The 23,779-nt window shown below is 33.9% G+C and overlaps 3 protein-coding genes and 1 long non-coding RNA gene across 6 annotated transcripts; 2 read left to right on the top strand and 2 right to left on the bottom strand.

Annotated features, from left to right (window-relative positions):
• Window positions 1–298: 298 nt before the first annotated feature.
• Window positions 299–21,011, bottom strand: LOC117779722 (Krueppel homolog 2). 3 transcript variants are annotated; one of them, XM_034616018.1, is made up of 7 exons: window positions 20,889–21,011; window positions 18,270–18,549; window positions 17,956–18,205; window positions 17,444–17,577; window positions 17,135–17,375; window positions 7,230–7,237; window positions 299–325 (listed from the first exon to the last, which is right to left on the bottom strand). In XM_034616018.1, the coding sequence occupies exons 2-5, from the start codon at window positions 18,518–18,520 to the stop codon at window positions 17,153–17,155; spliced, it is 858 nt and encodes a 285-aa protein (XP_034471909.1). In that variant the 5' UTR covers window positions 18,521–18,549; window positions 20,889–21,011; the 3' UTR covers window positions 299–325; window positions 7,230–7,237; window positions 17,135–17,152. The 3 variants fall into 3 exon arrangements, with proteins under 3 accessions (XP_034471909.1, XP_034471910.1, XP_034471908.1); XM_034616019.1 differs by lacking the exon at window positions 7,230–7,237 and having other exon boundaries at window positions 302–325; window positions 17,134–17,375; XM_034616017.1 differs by lacking the exons at window positions 299–325; window positions 7,230–7,237 and having other exon boundaries at window positions 16,513–17,375.
• Window positions 10,120–10,545, top strand: LOC117779738. Its single transcript, XR_004617029.1, has 2 exons — window positions 10,120–10,344; window positions 10,404–10,545. It is a non-coding gene; the product is annotated as an uncharacterized LOC117779738 (long non-coding RNA).
• Window positions 21,012–21,444: 433 nt separating the features above from the next.
• LOC117779729 (protein-lysine N-methyltransferase CG9154) lies at window positions 21,445–22,398 on the top strand. The gene is given in 5 exon segments (XM_034616029.1): window positions 21,445–21,670; window positions 21,672–21,734; window positions 21,792–21,868; window positions 21,870–21,943; window positions 22,001–22,398. Coding segments are annotated over 5 exon segments (660 nt in total). The 5' UTR covers window positions 21,445–21,592; the 3' UTR covers window positions 22,369–22,398.
• Window positions 22,322–23,139, bottom strand: LOC117779734 (prefoldin subunit 1). Its single transcript, XM_034616033.1, has 3 exons — window positions 22,988–23,139; window positions 22,718–22,860; window positions 22,322–22,648 (listed from the first exon to the last, which is right to left on the bottom strand). Exons 1-3 carry the CDS (start codon window positions 23,015–23,017, stop codon window positions 22,441–22,443), a joined length of 381 nt encoding a protein of 126 aa, XP_034471924.1. The 5' UTR covers window positions 23,018–23,139; the 3' UTR covers window positions 22,322–22,440.
• Window positions 23,140–23,779: the final 640 nt, after the last annotated feature.

Raw genomic sequence — 23,779 nt, 5'->3', positions numbered from 1 at the left:
TGAGTGTATGAGCCGGCATTTGAGACAGCTGCTGCTGAGGACGTTTTTTTTTGGTTTTCGGCCGCAGTGAATTTGTCTTTGCTGCGTTTGTTGTTGTTGTTTGGGTTTTTTCGGCAATTGGCATTGTGTTGCGTTGGCGTCGACAGCGACGCGTTCGCAGCAGAAGCAGCAGCAGCGACGACAAACGCGCTCAGCTTACTCAATAAAATTTTTATTATGATATCTACGCATACGAATGAAATTTGTGCATTGTTGTTGTAGGTTTAGCTTTTGCTTTGGTTCTTTATCGCAAATGTTTTTCTTGTTGTTGTTGTAGTTGTTGTTGCTGTCGATGTTGTTTCTTGTATTTGGTCAGTTGTTTTTGACTCTTTTGTGTATTGGCAGATTTTTGGTGACGTAGCCATGTGTGTGTAAATTACTTACTAAGTATGTATGCATGTGTGTATCTATGTTCTATTTGTGATTTGTTAGCATGATTTGCATTGTTAATGTATTGGAAAAATGCTCAAGTTAATCAAAGTTTAAAGATCACACGATACAAAGTGCAAGACGCAATACTGATAGCGTTTTTGAAACTACAATGCTTACTAATCGAAGATTAAAAAACAAACAAATAAAAGTGTGTAGTTTCGCTATGATTAATCCAAAATCACTGTCGACTTAAGAATCCATAAATAAACAAGGCTTAATTTACGAACTTTTTCGGAATACTGATATATTTGATTGCGATATTTTTGCTAAAGATAATATCAATATTGTTGTAATTTTAAACGTTGTTCTATTTTTAACTTGACACTTACTTAAGGTTGTTAAACTTTTTCTATTATAATTTGAAACGCAATTGTAATCACAAAATATTTACATAAGGGTGCATTAATTTGTATGGGCCCAAAAAAAATTGAAAAATAGTAACTATATTTTTTAATCTATGTTTTCACCAGAAAACCATAGTTCTATAATCAAAATAATCAATCAGTTGTAAAATTTATTTTTTTTAAATTTTTGGCATGTTATTAATACCATGTCTTTAGAACTTTAAGTCTGATCCTGAAAAGTTCAGTATTAAAACTCTTGCTATGACCAGGACATTTGAAATTTTATAAAATAAAAGGTCCAGTTTTCACTATAACATAATTTTTATCCATGCAAGGACTAAAACACACAAAAATTGTGAACTTAAAACGTTGGTTTCTTGGTGAACACACATCTTAGAATTGAGCGTAGATTACAAATTTGGCTTAACATTTTTTTTTGAAAAAAATCGATGCACCCTAATGTACATTCGTACTTTTATTACAAATCTTTTTCTTCTTGCTTTTGTTTAGTATTTAGTTTAAAATCAAGTTTTCGATATTTTTATATAATCTATAATATTTAAATTTTGTCAAAAATGCCAATCACAAATAATGTTTTTGTAATATCGAAATATCTACGATTAAATTTTATTTGAAAATATATAAACACTCCCAAAGTCAATGCCCCATGTATATGGCCATTGTTGCTGTTGCATTCGCCCTTTTTATGCCCCTACCCCATCTCTTTAATTTTACCTCTCGCATCTCTTTTAATTCTGTCTACGTTTCTCCCCTTAAGTGCAGTCGTTATTTGGTTGTTATTATAAGGAGAATATTGACCCGAGATTTCTTTCGTTCTGCAGACAACAACAGTAACAGAAAAATTAAACATTATTGCACATAAATAAAAGTCGCTGGCAAAGAAGAAGTTCTCCAAAATTCGGCGAAATATTGAGAAATTTTAATATTTGCAGTGGCAAACAGCAGCAGCAGCAGTGACTGCAGCGAAAGCAGAGGCAGCGGCAGCGACAGAGGACAGCAGCAAGCTTTCAACTGACACTGGCGTCAAGCGTTTCCGCTGCCAGCGTTCGCAGTCAACGCCGCAGCTGGCTCTGTCACGGCTTTTACTGCTGCTGCTGCTGCTGCTGCGGTGGGCGTCCGTTTTTAGGCGGTGCAATAAATTCGAGCTTCATCCCTTTTTGGCAACGACCAACACCAACAGAAACAGCAGCGAGCCAACAAAAAAAAAGCATCAAATAAAACTCACACCCAAAATGTCTGCAACGCTGGCGTCGACGCTGCGCTGTCGTTGTCGCTGTCGTTGCTTGTTGCAAAGGGCAACGACAAAAGCAGCAGTAACAGCAAAAGTTGCTCGCATGGCGGACGTGCACCGGTTTTCAACAGCTGCCAGCGGAGGACGTGCACGAGTTTTCGACACATGCTGCACATGCAGAGGAGGCAGGCAGTCAAGAGTTTGTTGCATGTCTGCCTCTCACTTTTCGTCTACCTCATTCGTTCTCGTTCGTTCGCTGTCTTTTTTGTATCCGGCAGATACGAACTGTGCCTGAATGTATCTTGTGTTGCCATTCGCTCATAGTTGCATGTGGCAGATGTGTACGTTGTATCTGTCTGCGTCTGGGCAGCTGCCAGCAGGTTGAATCATTAGACAAGGTGGGCGAATATGCATCCAAATACTATGTTCCATTTAATGCAAGTCCCCAGCAATATATTGCAATTTGCGATCGTATTTTATTATTATTTTTATTTTTTAAAACGTTTGCACTTTTCTATTCTCTATTAAAGATCGAGTAGAATTGACGCGACTTCGAGAAACACTCAACACTAAAACTCATGTTCGTTACCATTTTATTTAAGCTAAAAACATTAAATAGTAGTGTACCTGTATATAAATAGTTAAATATTTAAGAGCTATTTTGGGGCAGTTGTATCTAAATCTATAAAATCCTAGTCAAAAATTTTACTTAAAATTATCCAACATTACTGTAGGTTATTCTTAAGACGGTTGTCTGAAAAAATATTGTTCAAAATTTCATAATGGGATTACAGGATTCATATTTTTAAATATTGAGTTGATTAAAAAATTAAGTAACTTTAAGTTGTTAAAGTACACAATTATGTTCCACTATTGAACGTTTTTTTTTTTTTTGTTGTAGATAAAATTGTTAGGTAATGTTGTTATTTGATTTTTATTGTTATATTAAACATTTGTGGTAAATCTAGACAGTAATATTATTAAAATAAAGTTAGAATAGGTTACTGACGAGATTTTATTATTATTTTTTTTAATCTTACAGAGGTGACTTTTACTGACTCGAGGTCTGATTTTATTGTCGATGACACTATTATATATCTATATCTTATATCTATGGCGATTTCTTTATATTTATATTATACTTTGTATATTATGCTAAGTATAAAATTCTTTAAAAATCCTTGGTTTAGGGTCGGATTGCTGTATTTCGTATTTGCAAAGTACTAATATTGATTTCTATCTTACACTTAAAATATTATAATAACAATTTATAATAATAATGAATAATAATAATTTTTGGCTTTGCCAAGTTTTTCATGGGAAAACAGTAACGAGTTGAAGTGGTCGAGTATTTCGATAAAGAAAATTCCCCATTTAGTGTTGCCAATTGCCATTTAATTGGACTCGTTTCCGGGCGGCATTCCTGGGCCTTGACACCTTGGGACAGTGAGTTTATGGTAAGCACGCTGTGATATTGCAGCGTTTCTCGGAATTGGGGGTAAATACAGTTGTTAATGGGGTCTGCAGTTCCATGAGTCACTTCATTTTCATCACAAGTCCCTTCTGTTATTCTATTGTCTTAGATAATGGGTCCAATGGGCGCGTGTTTTGACCAATCTGATAAAGGTAACATTGTAAATAATCGTAACTACTGTAGACTATATATCATAAAAATGTTCTGTTTTGATTTCGAGCAGTGTGGCAATTGGCCAAGAGACCTTTAGTTGGTCGCTGACTTTACTTATCTTATCTGTCTGTTGCAGTATTGGCCATTATGTCACACAATACACTTAGAAACATATGTGAGTATTAGGGTAGAGTATTGTAAGGTCGTAACAGCATTTTTAAAATTAATAAATTAAACCAAAAATTTAAAAATTATATTAAAAACTTGAACCCTAACTTTTATACAATCAATACAACACATTATAAAAATAAATAAGTGCAATTGACAACAAATTACATTTGTTTCGGGACTTTAACAGGTAATTTTTAAAAACAAAACAGAATATATTTTACAATTTCATATGTTGATCTATATACATTTTTATATAAATCAAACTTTATTTGTTTATAGTATGTAGATTTATAAATGTATATTTGAGGCCTACCTTAATTGCGTTACAAATGAATAGTCTCTATTATATCACAGCAAAGATTATTATAATTACGGTTATTATTATCACTACGAGTATTTCACCACGAATCTATCTTGAATAACCAAATTGTTTATCCTAGATAACAAAATTAAATAAAGCAAGTTCCAAGATTTCCTTATTACGTATACGCACCATTTCACATTGTTGTATAAACCAAAAAAAAAGAAGCTGCAAATGTCTACGTCATCAGCTTATCAGTTGACAGTGCATTGCATAATTAAATTTACAGCAATTTATTTCGAGAGTAATTTGAATCTTGCGCATGTTATTTTTCAAAAACTGATGCAATTTTGTTATTTTCATTTATTTGTTTACGTATGGCAATGTAGGATGAGGATAGAGAGAGACCGAGAGAGAAAGTATTGTGCCAAACGGAAAATTGAAAATATTTGCTTTGCGCTAGTTCGTTTCATATTTAACAAATATGTATGTATATATGTATGTATATACACATACATTTATAGATGCACTTGGTATAAAATTCAATGTCAGTGTCAGTCGGAGGCTTTTGTTATTTCTATTGTTATAGTTGTTACAGGCTTCACACGTAGGAGTAAATGGAATAATTAAATACAAACATGTATCTATGTGAAGGGCCCAGCTATATATTTTCTATTGCTAATTCTTAAAATAAGCTCGAGCTATTTAAAGCAATCAACAAGATATACTTTGTCTAACTAGTTTAGTTACAGGTAAAACAGGTTACCGTTTACATGGATTTATCAACATGAATTGCAGCGTATTACACTACATGCAGATTTATAATTTAAATTAAAAAATAATTAATTGCAAATGGTTTTTTATATGAATAATTGAAAATTTATTATTTACATAAATAAACCAGTGGGCGGTGACAGTCGAGCACGCTCGATAGTAGGATACCCTGTGTTCAGGTACTCTGTTCCGAAAGTTGATTTTCGACCGATTGTTCCTATGGCAGCTATATGACATAGGAAACCGATCTTGACCAAATTTGATCAGGATGTATAACAACAACTTAAATGCATATTCTCTCAGTTTGGTTAAGATATCTCAAAAAACAAAATTCTTTTTCATACTAAAACTTGGTTTTCGACTGAGCTTCTCTAGCTATAAGATAAAGTACGCCGATTTGAACAAAATTTAATCAGGATGTATATTACCCTCGCAGATGTATATTGTGTCAGATTGGTTGAAAAATTTCAAAAAACAAAGAAGTTTTTCATACTAAAACTTTATTTTCGATCTATCGTTCCTATGGCAGCTAAATGATATAGCTAACCGATATTAACCAAATTCGGTCAGGATGTATAATACCAGCCCAGATGCATATTTTATCAGTTTGGTTCTGATATCTCAGCAAGCAAAAAAAAATTTTTCATACTAAAATTTCATTTTTGATGTATCGTTCCTATGGCAGTTATATGATATAGTAATCCGATCCAAAAATAAAAACAAACTTGATCTGCCTATGGTATCCAGAAACCTACATACCAAGTTTGAAGTCTCTAGCTCTTATGGTCTCTGAAATCAACGCGTTCAAACAGACGGGCGGACGGACAGACAGACGGACAGACGGACATGGCTCAATCAAGAATATATATACTTTTGTGGGTCTGCTACGCCCCCTTCTGCATGTTACATGCATTCTGCTAAACACAATATACACTTTTTTGCCCATTTTGAATGATTTAAATTTAAAAATCATCTTATATCTTATATGTTTGAAACTATGAACGAGTTTTCCAAATAATTAGTCTCGATTCAATGAGATACTGTTATCTGCTGCCCCCTTAAATCAATTTAAAAATTCGTGTAATGTATGCAATGCAAGTGAAAGCAGCGAAAAATTTGATCTGGCAACTCCTTCATCGCATTACCTGGCAGCCTGTTAACCCACACCAACGAAGGTGCAGGAAAGAAGCTGGAAACTTCGCTTCTCAGCGACAAGATTCTTTGCAACACATACATACATATGTATGTATGTACATATATACATATATATGTATGTTAACATGTGTATTGTCACTCGAATATCGCATGATTACAAAACAGCTTTGCATTTTAGTATGTCAAGCTATTTATTGTAGTTTCGAGCAGCTGTTTTTATTTTTTTAATTTTTAACTAGCGTTGGCAATGGTTGCTGCACATTCACATTTTAAATTGTAAAAGCGTTGAGCTAATGTCTCCCCAGCAGTTAACAATTTGCATACGTTTCTGATATTTATGCATATTATATTTTTACAAGCCCCAAACGAGACATATTCGTTGTTGTAGGTGGTGTACTGCAAATGAGCTACAAATCAATTAACAAAATAATGCGACATCAGCAGCAGTAAAAACCAGGGACTGTAAATACTGATCATTTTTTTTATTTCTAAATAAAAAAAATTATTCATTTATAACTTTAACTTTAATAAGATTTAATTATTATTTTTGCTCAAAAATAATGATTACTTTTTATTATATTATAAGCTAATCATTTCACATTTAAAATAATAACTATATTGTAATTTATATAATCAAACTCGTCATGTTAACAGTCCCTGGTAAGAACAACAACAATAACAACAGTGGGAGTGTCGACTGCCAGACTGCGTCAATAATAACTGCATTACACGCGGCAACGGCAATGGCAAAAAATATAGAAAACTTGTTCACTCTCACACTCTCTCTATCTTGCTGCTCACATACACGTACTATGCACTCGTACCTTCCAATCGCTTTTGTTGCTGCATTCGTTTAACCTCCCCGCTGCTATTGGTGCTTCGCTCTCTCTCTCTCTCTCTCGGTGTGTTCATCTGGTTTCTTGCGCGGTTCATTGACCGTCGACACGTGCGTTGAAAACTATGGCACATCCTCTTGCATTTGTCTATGTGATGTTCGTAGTCTTTTGTTGAAAACACTGTTACGGCCTCCAAAGCGAATATTACACGTTGCATTTTATCGCATGCACATGTCACTAGCTCTCTCTCTCTCTCTCGTTCGATCGCTCTAGCACTATGATAACTACATATATGTACATGTGTGTATGAAACGGCTTTTTATAGTCCCCTGTATGTATGTATGTAAGTAGTTTTTGTTGATATGGTTTGAGTTTTGTTGTTTGCTTTACAGTTGCGCGTGGCCTGCACTTGCCTCTTGTCTGTGTGTGTGTGTGTGTGTCTATGTGAGTGTGTTTGTGAGTGTTCTCAAGTAACTTGCATTAATTTTCAATTTTATTTTCGGCTACTTTCAATGTTTACAGTTATGTATTTTTAAACATGTTGACGCGCCCACATTGTCGGTCTCTTAAGTCATCATTCACTCAATTGCAGTTTGCAAAATATATGTACATACATATGCGATGCGCACTTTGATTAGATCTACCACTGGTTGCGATAAACTCTCGATAATTAGCGATAACTGTACTATTTAACCCATTCACAAGTTTTAATAGCAAAAAACAAGATTATCATAACAGTATGCAAGTGTTTCAGGCCATATACTATTTTAATTCCAATTAAATAAAAAATTATATACATATATATTTTGGATAATAAAAATGATACTGATAATGATAAAAGTCAAGAAAACATTCTTTGCATTTTTTACTATTTTATAATTGCGAAGTTGACTATAAATTATAAACATCCGTAAGCATTTTCGTAAGCTCCAAATGATAAGGTACATATCAAGTGCCCTACGTATAAATACACATAAGGCTATTATTTTGGTATTTACCATAATCTTAAGTACTGTAGACATGTCGACCATGCTGAAATTCAATTTATTTCTGTACGTGAATATTTATGCATGTTTTTACAGTCTGAATCATATACATATGTACGTAGATAGACTACGATTGATTAATGCACTTGTTAACCCATTCTCCTAGCACATTTTATTATAAGAAAAATTGTTTTAGTTAAAAAAAAATTATTTGAAAATCAAAGGTGTAACAAAAATATTTTTGAAGTCAAAAATTAAAATTAAAAAAAATTAAAAATTTGTAAATTATTAATAGTTTTAAATTAATGTAACATTGCAAGGTGAACTGATACTACAGAAAAACTCCACTCTTTATTTTAGATAAAAACATTTCCGTTGACCCTATTTAAGTGACTCGCATTGTATTATGTGTAAATTATTGCGCTGTCGTTAAGCATGAAGTGCCAATTTCCGTTTCGGTTAAACGCAGTTTTTATTTGCCAAGTGGATATTAAGATAAGGAAAGTAACGTTACATCGAAATAAGCGAATAAAAAAACGACCTACGCTATAGAAAAAAATATTTGACGTTCTAGAAGCTCTCAAAGGGAATACAAACATACATACGTAATACAGCAGTCTACAATACTTCTATTTTTATAGATACAAACGTTGTTTAAACATTATCTCTTTGCAATAAGTGCTAATTAATGTTCTAGACTAGTCACAACAATGTAAATCAAATAATTGACGAAAACGGGTTTTCAATTTTCGACCCTCAAAATTAGAATGCAACAATATTGCTACTTAATTTCCGATACAACGAACAATCAAAAATCAAAGACCGATTATAATTGTAGGCACTTGGGGTCCTATCAGTCCCAAAGGCTTACGTAAAACCCACCTATCCAGAATGGCTTTCCAGCTTTGTAAATATTCATGAACTTCGCGCAATGTGGGCATAAAGTAATGTCCGCAACGATGCACTTACGTATAGTGCTATATAACGTCGATACCTACTGTATACGTAGTTTTATTTGGAACAACCTTGACAACTAACAAGGCCAATCTGTCGTACATTGACTCAGAAAATCTTTCGCTCTCTCTCTCTCTTGCTCGTAGTGCTCTCTGGGGCTTCGTCGTTTTTACCGATCGCCGTTCGTTCGATCGTCATAACACGCGCCGACGACTTTAAATGTAAAATGCAATAGGTTGTATTATTTATGGCACGCTCTACAATTTAAAGACTGCAGTAGTATACATATATATTTGTGCATATATATAATGCAATATTATTTTTCCCGGTTCCGGTGCCATTGCACGGTTAATGCTAATTGCCGAAACGTGTTGTCGAACTCAAATGCAATATAGAATGCAAATATATTGCATACGATTACTAAAGATTCCAAAGTATCGAAAGGGCTCCCTTGATTTATGCGTGAAAAAATCACCCCTAACTATTAGGTAAAGTCCCTATTTTTGAAATTATTGCCTTCGATAAGAAGCCTCTGATGTCAGTCTACTGCGACTTACGAGTAGAGTTTCTAAAATAAAGCTTAACTCATCTTTTTTCCATATAAGCAAAATACAGTAAATTAAAATCGACTTTAACAATGTTTTACAATGTATTATAAATACATTTCCCTATATAATAGTTTGGCTTTGTCATACCTAATGAGTGAATCTTCATTAAAGTCACAAACTGATCGTAAAAAAATAATTTGAATTTTATAGCATGATCTAAGCATCCTTAGGCATTTTTATTGATGAAGAATAATTAAAAAAAATAAATTGGGATTACAAATTGATAAAAAAGTATAATATAATTTAATTGATATTACACGTAAAAAATAGCTTTCTGTATATTAAACACATAACCCACACAGATTAATTGTTATTTAATTTATTTAATAAGAGTATATATATTTTAAGTATGTTATCTACTAGCTAATCTGAAAAATGCATTGTGTTCGGGTTATAAATATAAAAGTTATTCAAGAAACTAGTTGTTATAGTGTAAGCTTTTAAGCAATTTATAAAGGTTACCATTTTAGCCCACTTCACAACTAAATTCTGCTTGTCATCTACAGTTTAGAAAAATGAGTAAGTCAGTACAACCTGACAGATGTTAGGGCAATTCACTCAGAAACAACACCGATAAGGTCTCATTGCTTTGAAGGTCGTCTAGTGTAGGAAAATAAGTAGGCGTAAAGATGTTGCGGAGATGACATTTTAATTTTTATTAATTTTCATGAAGATGTGTGCTTGGTCCATTATTTATAGTTTTTCCTCTCGACATTTAAATCTCAACAAATTTTTCTGAAGAATCCCGCCAAAGCATCCGTAAGTAGAATTTATTTGCGTTTTCACAAGGAAAATAAACAAACAAAATGCAAATAAAAATCAAGAAAAATTACCGTAATGAATCCATGTAAATATATGAACATATGTGCGAATATATGTGTGTGTTAAAATGTCAGTCACTTGGAATCCATTCAAATTACGCAGCCAATGAATAAGCCCCGAAAGACAATTGCATGACAAACTTTATGGTTTGTGGCACTTGGGTCCGCCTATTTTCGCCTGAAGACATTTAACCATTTCCCACTTTTCTCTCCCGTTTCCTCACTCTATGACAGCAGCTGGAAAATGAGAAGGAAGAAAAAACGTAGCACATTAAAGATGATAATCGATTTTTATGCGATAATACGACGTAATTGAATAATATAAAAATAAAATCTAAATGATTAGCCCATTTTATTAAATAAATATTTAATGTACAATCTATTTAGAATATTTTAGTAAATACAATCGACTGCGAAATACCCTGTGCATCATTGAGATATCTTAAAAAATACTGACAAATTCGTGCTAAATATGAAATATTTTCTTGAACATCTTATATGTTTATTAACCAATCACAATGAAATTCTTAAGATAGCTAAAAAACATGGTAAATTTTATGCTAATTAAATTGAATTTTAACTTGTGCATTTCATTTCTACATAATTTGGCGGCGGAGAAATGCCGTTCAAAAATATATAGTTCTAATTTTTTCTAACGATACCCTTAATTATAAATTTTCCATTGCTATAAGTCGGTTGACTCTATAAAAATATATAGTATGCAAAATAATCTCAGTTTATTTGCGTAATTAAAAAGCTTAATATTTTATTTATTGTACATACACATCTAGAATATTTATGTAATTTAATGTTAAGCTCAAGGGCATATATGAGATGTTGGATCGGAAGTTCCTTTTTTATTATTTAGGTAATTTATTTATTTTTTTAAGATCAACTGTGTCATTAAGAATCAAGATATTCAGACTATGACAATTTGTGGTTATACCAGCTATTATCTGTTTCCAAAATAATTCTGTTGATCTCTCATCCCTTACTGTTTAACCCAAGTTGAGCCCCATAATTAAGGCCGCATTAAGTAGATTACAAGCGGCATGTCGCTTGAAAAGTTGTTGGCCAACACACAAATAATAGCCAAATGTAAGTGACATAAATTAGAAATTTTACGATTTAGATAGCCAGGCCTAGACCAAAAACGGGAATAAACCGAAAAACTTGTACATCGTTTTATTTCGCAGCCTGTTCGCGTTTTATGCTCTCAATTCCGGTTTTTATCTGTTTTTATGCTCAGATGTGTGTCAAATTGCCACCCACCCAAAACTCCCCCCACCCGTTCAAGGTGTGCGAGCCACCCTCGCATTTTAGCCTATGCATATGTTTTCTGGCCATAGCCAAAAAAAAATTTCCTTTCGCTTTTTTGGGGTTGGTTTGGGTTTGCTGCGGTTTTAGCCTCTTTGAGTTTTCCGGCTTAGCTTTTACTCGCACTTCTAGCTCAAGTTCAATGACCTTGCAATTTTCTTTTCACTTTCTTGACACAAAATTTTCCCTAGCTCTTCCTTCTGTGGGGGGTGACTTTAAGGCAAGGGTGGGTTGTCCGCTTTTGTGGCTATTGACATGCGCAACACTTGCTTCGATTTGACGGGGGGACTTTCTTTTGCCCCTTTTGAGAAGGGATGCGAGGAGGGTGGTGTGTAGGTGATAGGGAAATTTGATTGCCTTACTGTCAAATATTTTGGTTTGCTTGGTTTTCATTTGAGTTGTTTTCTTGTTTGAGGGCGGTTTAACCGGCCGGCATTGTTTCTAAGGACAAGAACTTAAAATGTTAAGAGCTCAAACCTAAGACCCTCGGGTGTTCCTTTTACAATCTCGATAATAAGATATAATTTTGACTATGGCACTAATTTATAAGGTAAAGTTGCTAGGTCAAAGAGTTGACAAACTTCCAACTGTCATAACTTGAAGAAAACTGACCCGATTTTCAATCGGAATGCCAATTTGATCACTATTCGGTCTCTTAATTTAAATTTTATAATTTTTCGACTATCATAGCCATGGTTCCACGTTAATGGTAAGGGTCCCCCCTTTGAAATTTTGAAAATTCAAAATTATAAATCACAAGCTTTCAATTTTAATCAACTCCTTATATCGTAATTAGAATATAACGACACTTTAAACTTGATTCTGAGGACTTTCATTTTCTTGTAAAAAATCAAGTCAAAATTAAGAAATATTTTGACTCGTAAAGTTGCTAGGTCATAGGTGTGACCAACTTCAAACTGTCATAACTTTGTCAAAATTTTGCCGATTTTTAAGCAGAATGTCATTTTGATCATGACTTGGACCCTAAATTCATTCTGCTTTCAAATTTTGTTCATTTAGAAAATTTCGTTTTCTTGTTAAAAATCATGTCAAAATTGAGAAATATTTTGACTTGTAATGTTGCTAGGTCAGAGGTGTGACCAACTTCGAACTATCATAACTTTGGCAAAACTGTTAACAATATAACAAAAAACTAGACTTAAACTTCAAATTTAAGAAACTTTACAGATTCCAAGCGTTTGAATATTATCATATAAATAAAAGTCTACAAATGCTGTTGGGGTACTTAAACAGAAAATCCATAAATTAAAATATCAAGAATGCTATCTAGGTAAATTTACACTCAGCCCCATCACAACAACACTTGAGTTCAGCATCCCCTTAATCAGACAACGAGCAAGAAGAAGAAGAAAGCTCCCAAGTGATCAGCGGGAGAGAGGAACGCCCCACAAAAATGGAAATGAGCTGAACTGCGGGCTGAATTAGAAACCAGAATAGAAAATAAAGAATAATAAAAGAGAATATTCGTATAACGGAGCAACGAGAAATGCCCTGCGCACATGTCCACGAACTTATCTAATACTATGGATACCGTTACTTGAGGTCACTGGCCCACACAAAATGCACTTGTATTTTGTGTAACAAAAACAACAAATGTCGACAACCAGACGCACACACACACACACATACACATAGAAGCACGCTCACACTCATTCTCACGCACACGCACTCACGCAAAGCAAGAGCAAACAATTCCCAGCCGGTTATGTCATGCTTATCAAATCCAATTGGAGGGAAATTTACGTTGAGTGTTTTATTAGATTTGAGTGCAAGTTGTTTGAGTACAAGTCAAGTATATTTACGCAGGGAAATTTTACGACTTGCCCATTTAATCCAATTGGAGAGAAATTAACGTTGAGTACATTAAAATATTTGAGTGCAAGTCAAGTAAATTTAAGCAGGGAAATTTTTTACTTGCTCATTTAATCCAATTGGAGTACTTTACAAGATTGGACTGCCAAGTCAAGTACATGTATAATATATTTAGGCGGAGAAATTTATGAGTGACATTAGTTTATTGCTTTCGTTGTCATTTGAGAGCACGGAAATTTGAAACGTTTGAGAGCGGAGCGAGTGTTTTTTATTACGAATTTGTGTTGTTTAAAAAAAAAAGTAATCTATAAGTAATAAACTTAAGGATAAATGTGGCAAAATAACACGTTATATATATGCCTATATAGTGCTGTAAAAGGGGATATCATATTTAAATTTTAATTAGTTTAGTTGTAAATTTTATAAATTATTTCATTTCAGTTTTTTTATTTGGTGCTTAGAATTTCATTAAAACTTGATGTCAGAGTCTAATGATTGGATTATTTCCAGCTACATCCATAAGTCACCCTCAATGTTAAACAGTCTAATCCAAACTTGCGCATAAAACTCACTCACACAGTCGAAAGAAAAACAATTTCCCTTTTGACCCCCTGAATCAGCTGTTGAAAATGCGCAAACTCGAAGCGACTACGCAATGCAATTGAAATTGAAATTGATTTTGACTTTCGGCGGAGAAACAACAACTTTGAGCTCTAGGAAGAAGAGACAAACACCCACCACCAAATGGACGACAGGGAAATTTGGAAAAACGTTGCGTGACCCATTTTCAGTACAACATTTGACGATGAGTTCAAAGACCTTTTGGGCAGCGAAAGAGCTTCAAGTGTCTGGGGGACGGACAACCCCAAAAAGGGGCTATGCTTTTACTTTCTGTATCTAATTTAATTCTCTTTTCAATTTTTATTTTTTTTTGTTTACAACAAATGCAACTGTTTTCTAGTTGTGTGGCGTGTTTACTAGATATAGATAGTTAGATACATAGATACAGGTCGGGGGGCGTCGTTGCTGTCATGATGTCACTTAGGGTTTTTTTGTTTGTCTGTGGAGCAAGTTGAACTGGGCTCAGGCTAGGGTGGAAATGCATAATCAGCTTTTCCGGGGACTACTTAAATTTTATGCGTGTCCCAAGCTGTGCATTGGTAGGCCATATTATCATGGTGGTAAATGTATCTGAAATTTCTCCCTCTCCAGATACATGTCCAATTTGATTTTTGTTGCATGGCTTAGCTTGACCCACATTTAGAGTCGCTATATGCTTTTTCTTATATGAATTTATAAATTATTAGAATTTTTGTAATTATAGTGGATCAAGTACCTGGTTAGATACAAAGATACAATTTACCCGGATCAAGAACTGAAACTTAAAGATTTTTTATCCCTTGTTAAGATTAAAAAAGAATAAAATTTTTTCAATTTCATAATTTTTTTATATTATGCAACCTATAATTTCATTTCAGGTTGATTTTACAAATGCCTACAATTAGTATCTAAATTTGATTCATATGTTAATAAAACAAATAAAAACAAAGGAAAATTAGAAAACATTTGTGATAAAGAAAACAATTTTTTAGTCAAACACTATATAAAAAAATTTCGATTTTGTTAGAAATGTATAAAAGATATAAGAACATTATGTTGTTTAAAGTATCTTAAGACCATCAAAGCTAAAAGAGCAAACAAAACAGTTCTGTTAATAAACTATTGTGGTAAAACCTACACGATTTGCCCAAGTGCATAATTAAAAGCCAATTTGAACAATCTTTCAGTTCAAAGTCCCCCAGCTCTGTGCTTTAAAATCGGAAACTACAAATCAATCTGCCACAAAATAAACGGAAAAAAAAGAACAACAGCAACAACGTCAACATTAAATGCATCACGTAAAGCGTTTAATACTGAAACGAAATATAATCTTTACCAAAAATGTTTTGGAAAAGCCAAGAGAAAAACAAGCGAAAGCAAATCTATGTAGCTATAGGGAAAGTTCAAGAACCCCATGAAACCGTCAACGCCAACGACTCAGATTCTCGAACATTCACGACCACAACCACATCCACAACCACATCCATAGTCACATTCATATCGGGAGCATTGGCTGTCTCATTGTCTATGCTGTTGAATGGCCCCCTCTCCCCCTTTTGCGACCAACACCAATGGCCAAAACCATTTCCCTGCGCACACCAGCTCACGCTCACCAAAAACGAAAGTGAGTCTTGTGCTTTCCTCCCTTTCTCCTTCTTCGAATGAAAAGTTCTTTTTGGCGCAGCACAAGAAAAGCGTCCAATGCTGGAAGAGTTCATTGAACTTGTGGGGGGAAAATCGGGAATCGGAAGCAATATTCATTCGTTGAAGTGGAGCTCAATCTACCCCACTCAACAGACATTTTGGGTGGTAGTTGAAATGCTTCAAGCATACACAATCACAAACTGTTGTTAAATTGGTTAATTTACGTATGAGAACAACAAACTTGCAATGAGACTTCACTTTCAATTGTGTGGAAACTAAAAGGGAAAGTGTAAACTTTTTACAAACTTATATTAGTTCTATTAAATAAAGAGAAAAACTATAAAACAATATAAATTACTTGTTCTACTAGAGTGGATTCCTCAACTGGGTATTTCCGCTTTTGTGGAATTTTAAAAAGAAGTGCCTACTTTTAGGCATATTGATTATTTGAACTATCGTTTCTAATAAAAATAATTAAAATATTCACAATATCTGAATTTGATTTAATTTGGGCATAATAGACGTTAAATTTAATTTCAAAAAATATTTCTGCAATTTATATATTTTACCATTAATAAAAATATACATTTGCTTTGAATTGCTCAACAAGAAATGCAAATTTTCAATTATGAAAATAATTTATTCATTTCAATTAATATAAAAGTGAATATTTAATATTTAGTGAAATAATATGATCTAATATTAATTAATTACAATTATCAATTATCTTATCAAGAGATGCGATCTTTCTGTAAGATGCTCCATTTAAATGAATTTAATTAATTCAAAATTGAATAATCACGTCACAATTCAAATAATTACATCCCAACATAAACAATTTTATTAAATTTTACTTGTTCTTTTCTTACATTGTGTGTGTAATGTAATGTAAAGAAAATATATATTGATGTTGTCGTATAAATATGTAACTCATCTGTGGCCATCATCAATGAATATGAATACTTTTGCACTTTGTCTATGCAATCAATGTGTCTTCTTCTTCTGCTCTTAATCTCTACAAGATTTGTTCAATTTAAAATAAAAAAAATATGCAACAATGACATATATATTAAACTGTCTACATTAACGATAATAATACAAGTGTTAAATTTGAAATTGGTGCAAAAGAAAGTACAAGTTATGGAATAGTTTTCAATCAAATGATTATAATTTAACTTAACGCTCAAAGAAGAACAATGAAACAAAACTCATTGAGAATAGTTATAGTAGAAGATATATATATGCATTAACATACAGTATAAACCAATAAATTTATCTTAAACACGGACTCAAAATGTTACAAATTTGATTTGGGTTACAGCTAAAAATGTGTGGACCCTAAACTCATTTAAATTTGAGTATATATGTGTGTGTGTGTTTGTTGTTTTTTTATTTAGCTTGTAATGCTGTTCTTATATGTTGTCACTTGATTGTAGTTGATGTGTGTTGTTTGTTACTTTACTGCGTTGGCGCCGGCTGTGGCTGTGGTGCCAGACGATTCACGAAGCTAATGCCACCGCGAATGACTTTGCCAATTGCGGGCGGGGAGCGGGAGGCCAACGCTTCAAAGGTGATGCGCAGCTCGGCAAAAGCGGTGCGTGGATAGGGATTGCGACGCGAGCTATAGCGCATGACCAGATAGTGATAGTAGATGATGGGTGTCATCAGACCAGCATGACTCCTATTGTAATACAAAATAGAAAACAAACATCAGCACAGGAATCAAATAATAGTGATAATTTTACATACATAAAGGTCAATACAATAGCGTAGGGCATAATGAAGATCTCGCAGAAAGCGGTGGCCTTCAGTATATTAGCTGCCTGGAACTCCACAATCGAGATTATGAAACGTGCACCCCACCAAGAGTTTTGGCCAATCAGCTGTAAGCAGAGTAAATGTGTTAGGAATAGTTTAAGCTAAAATACACATAAAACAGTTTATTTTAAGACTAATCCTTTTTCTTGATATTAAAAAATAAATTTTCTATGATTATTATTTTGATAAAATTCAGAGCAACAAAATATATTAATTTATCAATTAAATTTGTTTTTTTTTTTTTTTGTTTTTACGCTGATAAAATTGTTTTTAAAACGTTAATTTTCGAAAGAATTTAAACTGACAAATTTAAAGAATTAGAATTAATTAGTAAATGCTTATTAAATTGAATTTCTCAAATAATAGATTAAAGTTTTTCTATTTTATTTTTAATCGAATTTTTTAAAGGTTATTTGAAACATAATTCAAATATTTATACATACATCCAATAATTTGAGCGAATAGCTGGACGCATGCAGCACAGAGTAGAGCACAACGGGGATCAGCACCAGCAGCGTGGGACGAATGCTAAAGAAGATCAGCGAGTACATCATGTAATGACACGAGTCTTCGGCAAACAGACGTGCCAGAAATTCGCGACTAAAGGAGAAGGCCGGAACTCGTTGATGCAAACGGAGCGCTGAAATTGCCGCATTTGCCAGCAGTACCTTGTTGAAGGAGCTCTGCTGTGAGCTGCATGAGGATGACAGATGAGTTTCTACACACTTGGATGAATTTATTGCATTGTTATACTCACGTGAAAATGGGCAACACATAGCTGATGGTGAAGAAAATGACGACCAGGCGAAGCGCCCACAGCGCCGAGTCGATGCGATTCGTTTGGAAATGCTGTAAAAGCTTAGCCGGTGCATTTTGTGTCTGCTGGTGTTGTTGTTGCTGTTCCTGCTGCTGTTGTTGTTGTTGTTGTGATGTGTTGTTAGAAGCTGCTTGCGGTGCATCTTCCTGGGCGCTATCAAAGCGCGGTGGCTGTTCATTTGCCGTACTCATGTTTGATATTTATTATTCCTGTTCTCTGTCTGAAATTGGGTAACAAGCAAGTGAAGAATATCAGAAAACGTTATCAGACTGGCGGAGCAAACAAAAAGTAAACGCTGCTTATCAGCAGGTCGCTAATCGCTGGCCTGATAAGCTCGTTATAATGATAGACCACAAATACGACCGCAACTTGTGAGAAAGAATTTGAGAAATTTTTAAAATTGCAAGCTAACAACAATTCAAAAAGTGAACCCAATGAAGTATTTCCCCTGGCTAAAGACTAACTGACTTCAGCATAAACTTTACTTTATATTATTTTAATAGAAAGAATGGAAAGAAAGTGCAACAGCATGATCTTCTTGAATAATAATGTAAATGTGTCACTGGCAAGCGAGGGTTGTTTCGCAGCTTTTATTTTAACTACTTTCGAGTGCAGTTTTCACTTTCCAGTTTTATTTTACCTACTTTAAAATTGCTATAAAAACACTTAACCTCAGAACGAATAGTTTATGAATCACACTCGTAGGGTCTTTTTAAATGGTAAGCGATTTTAATTGAAATTTACATAGACATTGCGTGTTGTTGACCGTAAAAACTAAAACCAGTCGAATGGAAAGTTGCACACACATTCAGTTAACGGCAAAGGCGTGTCCAGCATGGCCAAAGAGGCGTTAATGTTTGAATCTGACTTGGCTTGTGGCACTTAACTCTCTTTGGAAGTTTGAGAAAACAATGAGTGTCAATTAGAAGCGCAAATGTACAACTTGTAAGCGTTACAAGATCTTTCCGAAAGATATAACTAAAGATTTCACTATTTTTTAGAATTGGGAAATGAACATATTTTTATTGAACTTGGTAAAATGAACAGATTTTCAAAGATAAATACAAAAATTGTGCAACTGCTACAGATATACGACAGCTATTTCACAGTCACAAAGTCAACAAAACAACAACAAACAGACACGTAACAATGGCCAAACAGGTGGCAGACAGCCAGAGAGGGGGCGTAACAAAGAGAGAGAATGGGAGACAGAGAGAGAGAGAGTAAAAACTGCGACGGCGCAGCGTAGCAAAAATTAATGGGAAACTGGCGGAAAACTGTAAACACAAATGCATAACCAATGTGAATAATTATTCAAATAGAGAGAGAATCGAACAGTTGGTCATTAAGGACATCAGTTTACATAGTATGCATATTGGCAGGTGAAATGGATATTGATTTAAGTTTGCAATGTCCTTTATTGAAACTGGGTCAAGTTGCGCACTTGATATACAGTATGTCAAGTAATTCTTTTGTCTTTGATAATTATATGAGGATATTTTATTATTTTTTTATAAATTGGTAAATTCACTATTTGTTTTAGCTTGTTTTAAGAACTATAAATAAAATTATAAACAATAATAAAACTTTTTTTGGCAAATTAAAATACATATTTTAATTTTTTTAAATAGCCTATCTTAACAAAAATTATTATTTATGTATGTTGTTTAACAAGTATAATAGAAGAAGTGATACAAAGTTAAATGTTATCTTTTGCCTGTTTGTCAAAGTAATTTCTTGACATACTGTGCATACACAGAATTGAACATATAAATGTTCATTTGTTGAGTTCTGAAATTGGATATATGTATGTATGCAAATTTAAGACAGTTTGTACTTTGGTGGTTTAATCAAGCCTAACATTATGAAATTTAGTTAAATATACCTAAACAAATGACGTCACGTGCGGGCCACGAGGAACACGTCAGTAGTGGCAGTCACAGAATTGAGAACAAGGTGTGCGTACTGTGTGCCACACAGTGTCACAGTGTGTGACATCTGATTGCGCTGATTGGCATTGCTGAACTTTTGATACTTAAAACACCTTACACTTGTATGTTTTGTGTGCATGTGTAGATATTAAATAAGCAGTTTAATGACACAGCAAAAAGCAGAGCGCGTATCAAAGTGCACATATGTACATACATTACACTTGCAGCCTTTGCATGACTCTAGGAAAATGTCAAAAATGAAACAATAAATTTACTCTCGAATTGGGGACTTCCGTTTTTGGGCAACACGTAGCAACAGTGAAAGAGCCGGCAACTTATATTTATTGGCGGTGATGGCGAGCTGCATATTCTATTTATTCACAGAAACATAGACATGTAGACAATTGCGGGCATCTCACAGGCAAATTAGGTTAATATCCATTGCGAGCGCACTTTTTCTCTATTTTAATTTGGAACCCCCTCCTCACGTACACAATCATATGAAGAAAGTAAGCAACACATCAGTTGTGAAAAGAGCAGCTGCAGTTGCTTGAAAAGCTTTAAAACCTCTATGAACTAACACTCTGTTAATTTCGTTACATGTATTTTGATAATAGAGTAAACTTACCCGCACAATGAAGCTAAAACGCACAGCGTTGTTTTACAGTTCAAAATTAAATTAAATAAAAAGAAGTGTCGACACGCAGTTGAGATTAAATGAACATCGATATAAAATTGTATGATGAACTGATATGCACATCGATATGATGTTATGCAGTACTGCCAAATATCGATATTTGGCAACTTTCGAAACATCGATGTTTTCCAGCACAAAATTACGCGCACAATTCAAATTTTAGTTCATTTGGCAATAACTTTGAAATAAATGAACAACTTAATGAAAATCTCATTTGGTCTTAGATAAAATAAACCTCAACCTTATTATGAAAGCTGGGAAACTGTTGTGCCTCAGGGAAAGAGAATAACAAAGTTCAATAACCTTAATTCAAAAAATCGAGAAAATTGTAACAAAAATTTTGCAAAAACTGAAAAACTTTGTCTATAAATTAAGAAATCTTTTAAAAGTGTACAAAAGCTCCGAATACCTTTTTTTATGAAATTTATCTATTTTTTTGGGTAAAAAAATCGAACCAGATCGAAAATTTTTACTGAATGGGCAACCCTTGGTTTAGTATAACCACTTCACAAACTAGATCAAAATTTCATGGTGTTCAAAACACAGATACTTCCGGAAAATACAGCTATACATTAATTACAATTACGCATTTACTAACTTAAGTTCATGTGCTCCAGATACACCAGATCTTAAGCATGGATAACGATGATATTACACTACCTGCAGATACATTAGCTATACTTAATCAGTTTTAGCGGAGCGTACGCAACGTGAGCATGACGAGAGCAGCGCATGGTAAATCAAACTGGCAAGGATGCACATTTCGAGGAGGATTGGGTACAAAATTTAGCTGGCATCATGTAAATTATTTATTCATTATTATTATTTCATCAGCAACTCAGTCAGTTTTGGTACAGTGAGGGACGAAACGTGCAATAGGGAATGCAGTAGCTGAAATTGTCAAGAACACGGCGACTCAGACTTCCGGATAGCTTTGTTATCGTGCCCGTCACTCTATGCCACAATAAAGGATGTTCACGACAATGGTAAGTGTTCATTAAAAGTCGTATAACTTTTTACTGATTTAATATTTCATCTTTCAGTCAACATCTTTGAATACGATCAACGGTTCGCTGCCTACGGCACTGACTTTGTGCATTATGATTTTAATGGCGTTGATAGCACTTCGGATTACCTAAAAGACCATCACAAATGCTATGATTTGATAATAGCTGATCCTCCTTTCCTGTCTGAGGAATGCATGACCAAGATGTCAAAGATAATAATTAGCTTACGGCGCAGCAAAGATTCAAAGATTGTATTCTGTTCCGGTGAAGTAGTGGAGTCTTGGCTAACTGCCAGTCTGCCAGTTCACAAATGCAATTTTCGACCAGAACATGACCGTAATTTGGGTAACGAATTTGTTAGTTATGCAAACTTTAATTTTGACCAGTATATTGAAAATAAATAGCGTTTGCTCGACTGTGCTGCTGAGACTGTAGACTGTGTGAATTGCATTGAATTGAATTGAGTGTATGAACATTTATTTCGCTGTTGTATCCGCTTCCTTGCGCTGTTGTACTAGTTCACGAAGGCCATCCTCTTGATCCTTGAGGGACTTTTGCAAGAATTCCTTCTTCTTTTCCAGTAGCTCAATGGCCTTATCACATTTCTCTTGCTTGTTCTTCAGCTCATCACGCATATTCTGCACATCCGTTCTCAGAAACATGCGACCAACGGACAAGTAGACCCTGAAAATGAACAATATAATTATTTTCTTACACGGCTTATTAATTTTTTGTATTAAATCTCAAGCTCACCTTGTGTCATCCGTCAAATTGCTGGTTCCCTTCTCAGTTAGCGTATATTTGTGCTTGCCCGTCTTAACCATATCGCATTTCATGTCAATCATATTTATCTTCTTCGTAGTGGCCAATTTGTTAATCTGCATCTCAGTGAAGGCCTGTTTATTTATTATTATTTTTTGGGTTGGGTTAGGAAAAGAGAACAGAATGAGTGTGTTTCTTTGGAGCACCACGCGCTGCCAGCCGGCAGTTGATTCGTCATGTTTGCGGTGTTTAAACACTTGCCTTTTTCAATTCCATATCCATTTGTGCCATTTTGTATGTGAGCTGCTTGACTCTTTTTTATTTTAACTTTAGACTATCTATTTTGTTCAATAATTCTGCAAAAGTTTGAACACCTGCGAGTTCTTGAATCTTTTATTTTGTAGGTAGATAAGTAAGTTGTGGAGGTTGTCGATAGGTTGTTTCGATATATATCATTGCAACACTGAAATTTATATTTACTGAATCTGTTCATCTGTTCACCTGGTTCTGTTCTAGGCGAGCAATTTCAATTAAATTTAAACAATTTTTGTCTCCTTGAAACAAATCAAAAACTAAAAAAAAGTTAATTAGAAGAAAATTATTACTCAATTTAATGTGCAAATTTGAATTACTGTGCATTACCAAAGAAGCCATAATTCGAAGTTTTGTGCGCCATCTATTGTCTGTCTGCAGTGCAAAATGAGCCAAGCGAACTAGTTCATTTGCTCAGTTTCTGAAACAACTCTTTTTTGGTCGCGTGTGGCCACACTGGAAAATTTGAATTTAGGTTAATGCAAATTTCAAAACGCAATAACTTTGAAAAAAATTAATAATTTGATGATAATTTAAAATTCGAAACTCGATAAAATTAAGGTTTACATTTTAATAAAGGTTTGAAGTTTGTCAGCCCTTGGAAAGAAAAGTTAAAATATTTAATTCTAAAAAAAAAATATTATGTGAAAAAATCAAGAAAACTCTTAAAAAACTCTGCTAAAATTTAAAAAATTCTAGCAAAAAAACATACATAATCCGAAAATTAGTACAAAAGTTAAG

Source organism: Drosophila innubila (genome assembly GCF_004354385.1).
Source record: "Drosophila innubila isolate TH190305 chromosome 2L unlocalized genomic scaffold, UK_Dinn_1.0 4_B_2L, whole genome shotgun sequence".
Lineage (NCBI taxonomy): Eukaryota > Metazoa > Arthropoda > Insecta > Diptera > Drosophilidae > Drosophila > Drosophila innubila.
The sequence above is the reverse complement of the archived record's forward strand: the minus strand, read 5'-3'. Positions and strand labels throughout refer to the sequence as shown.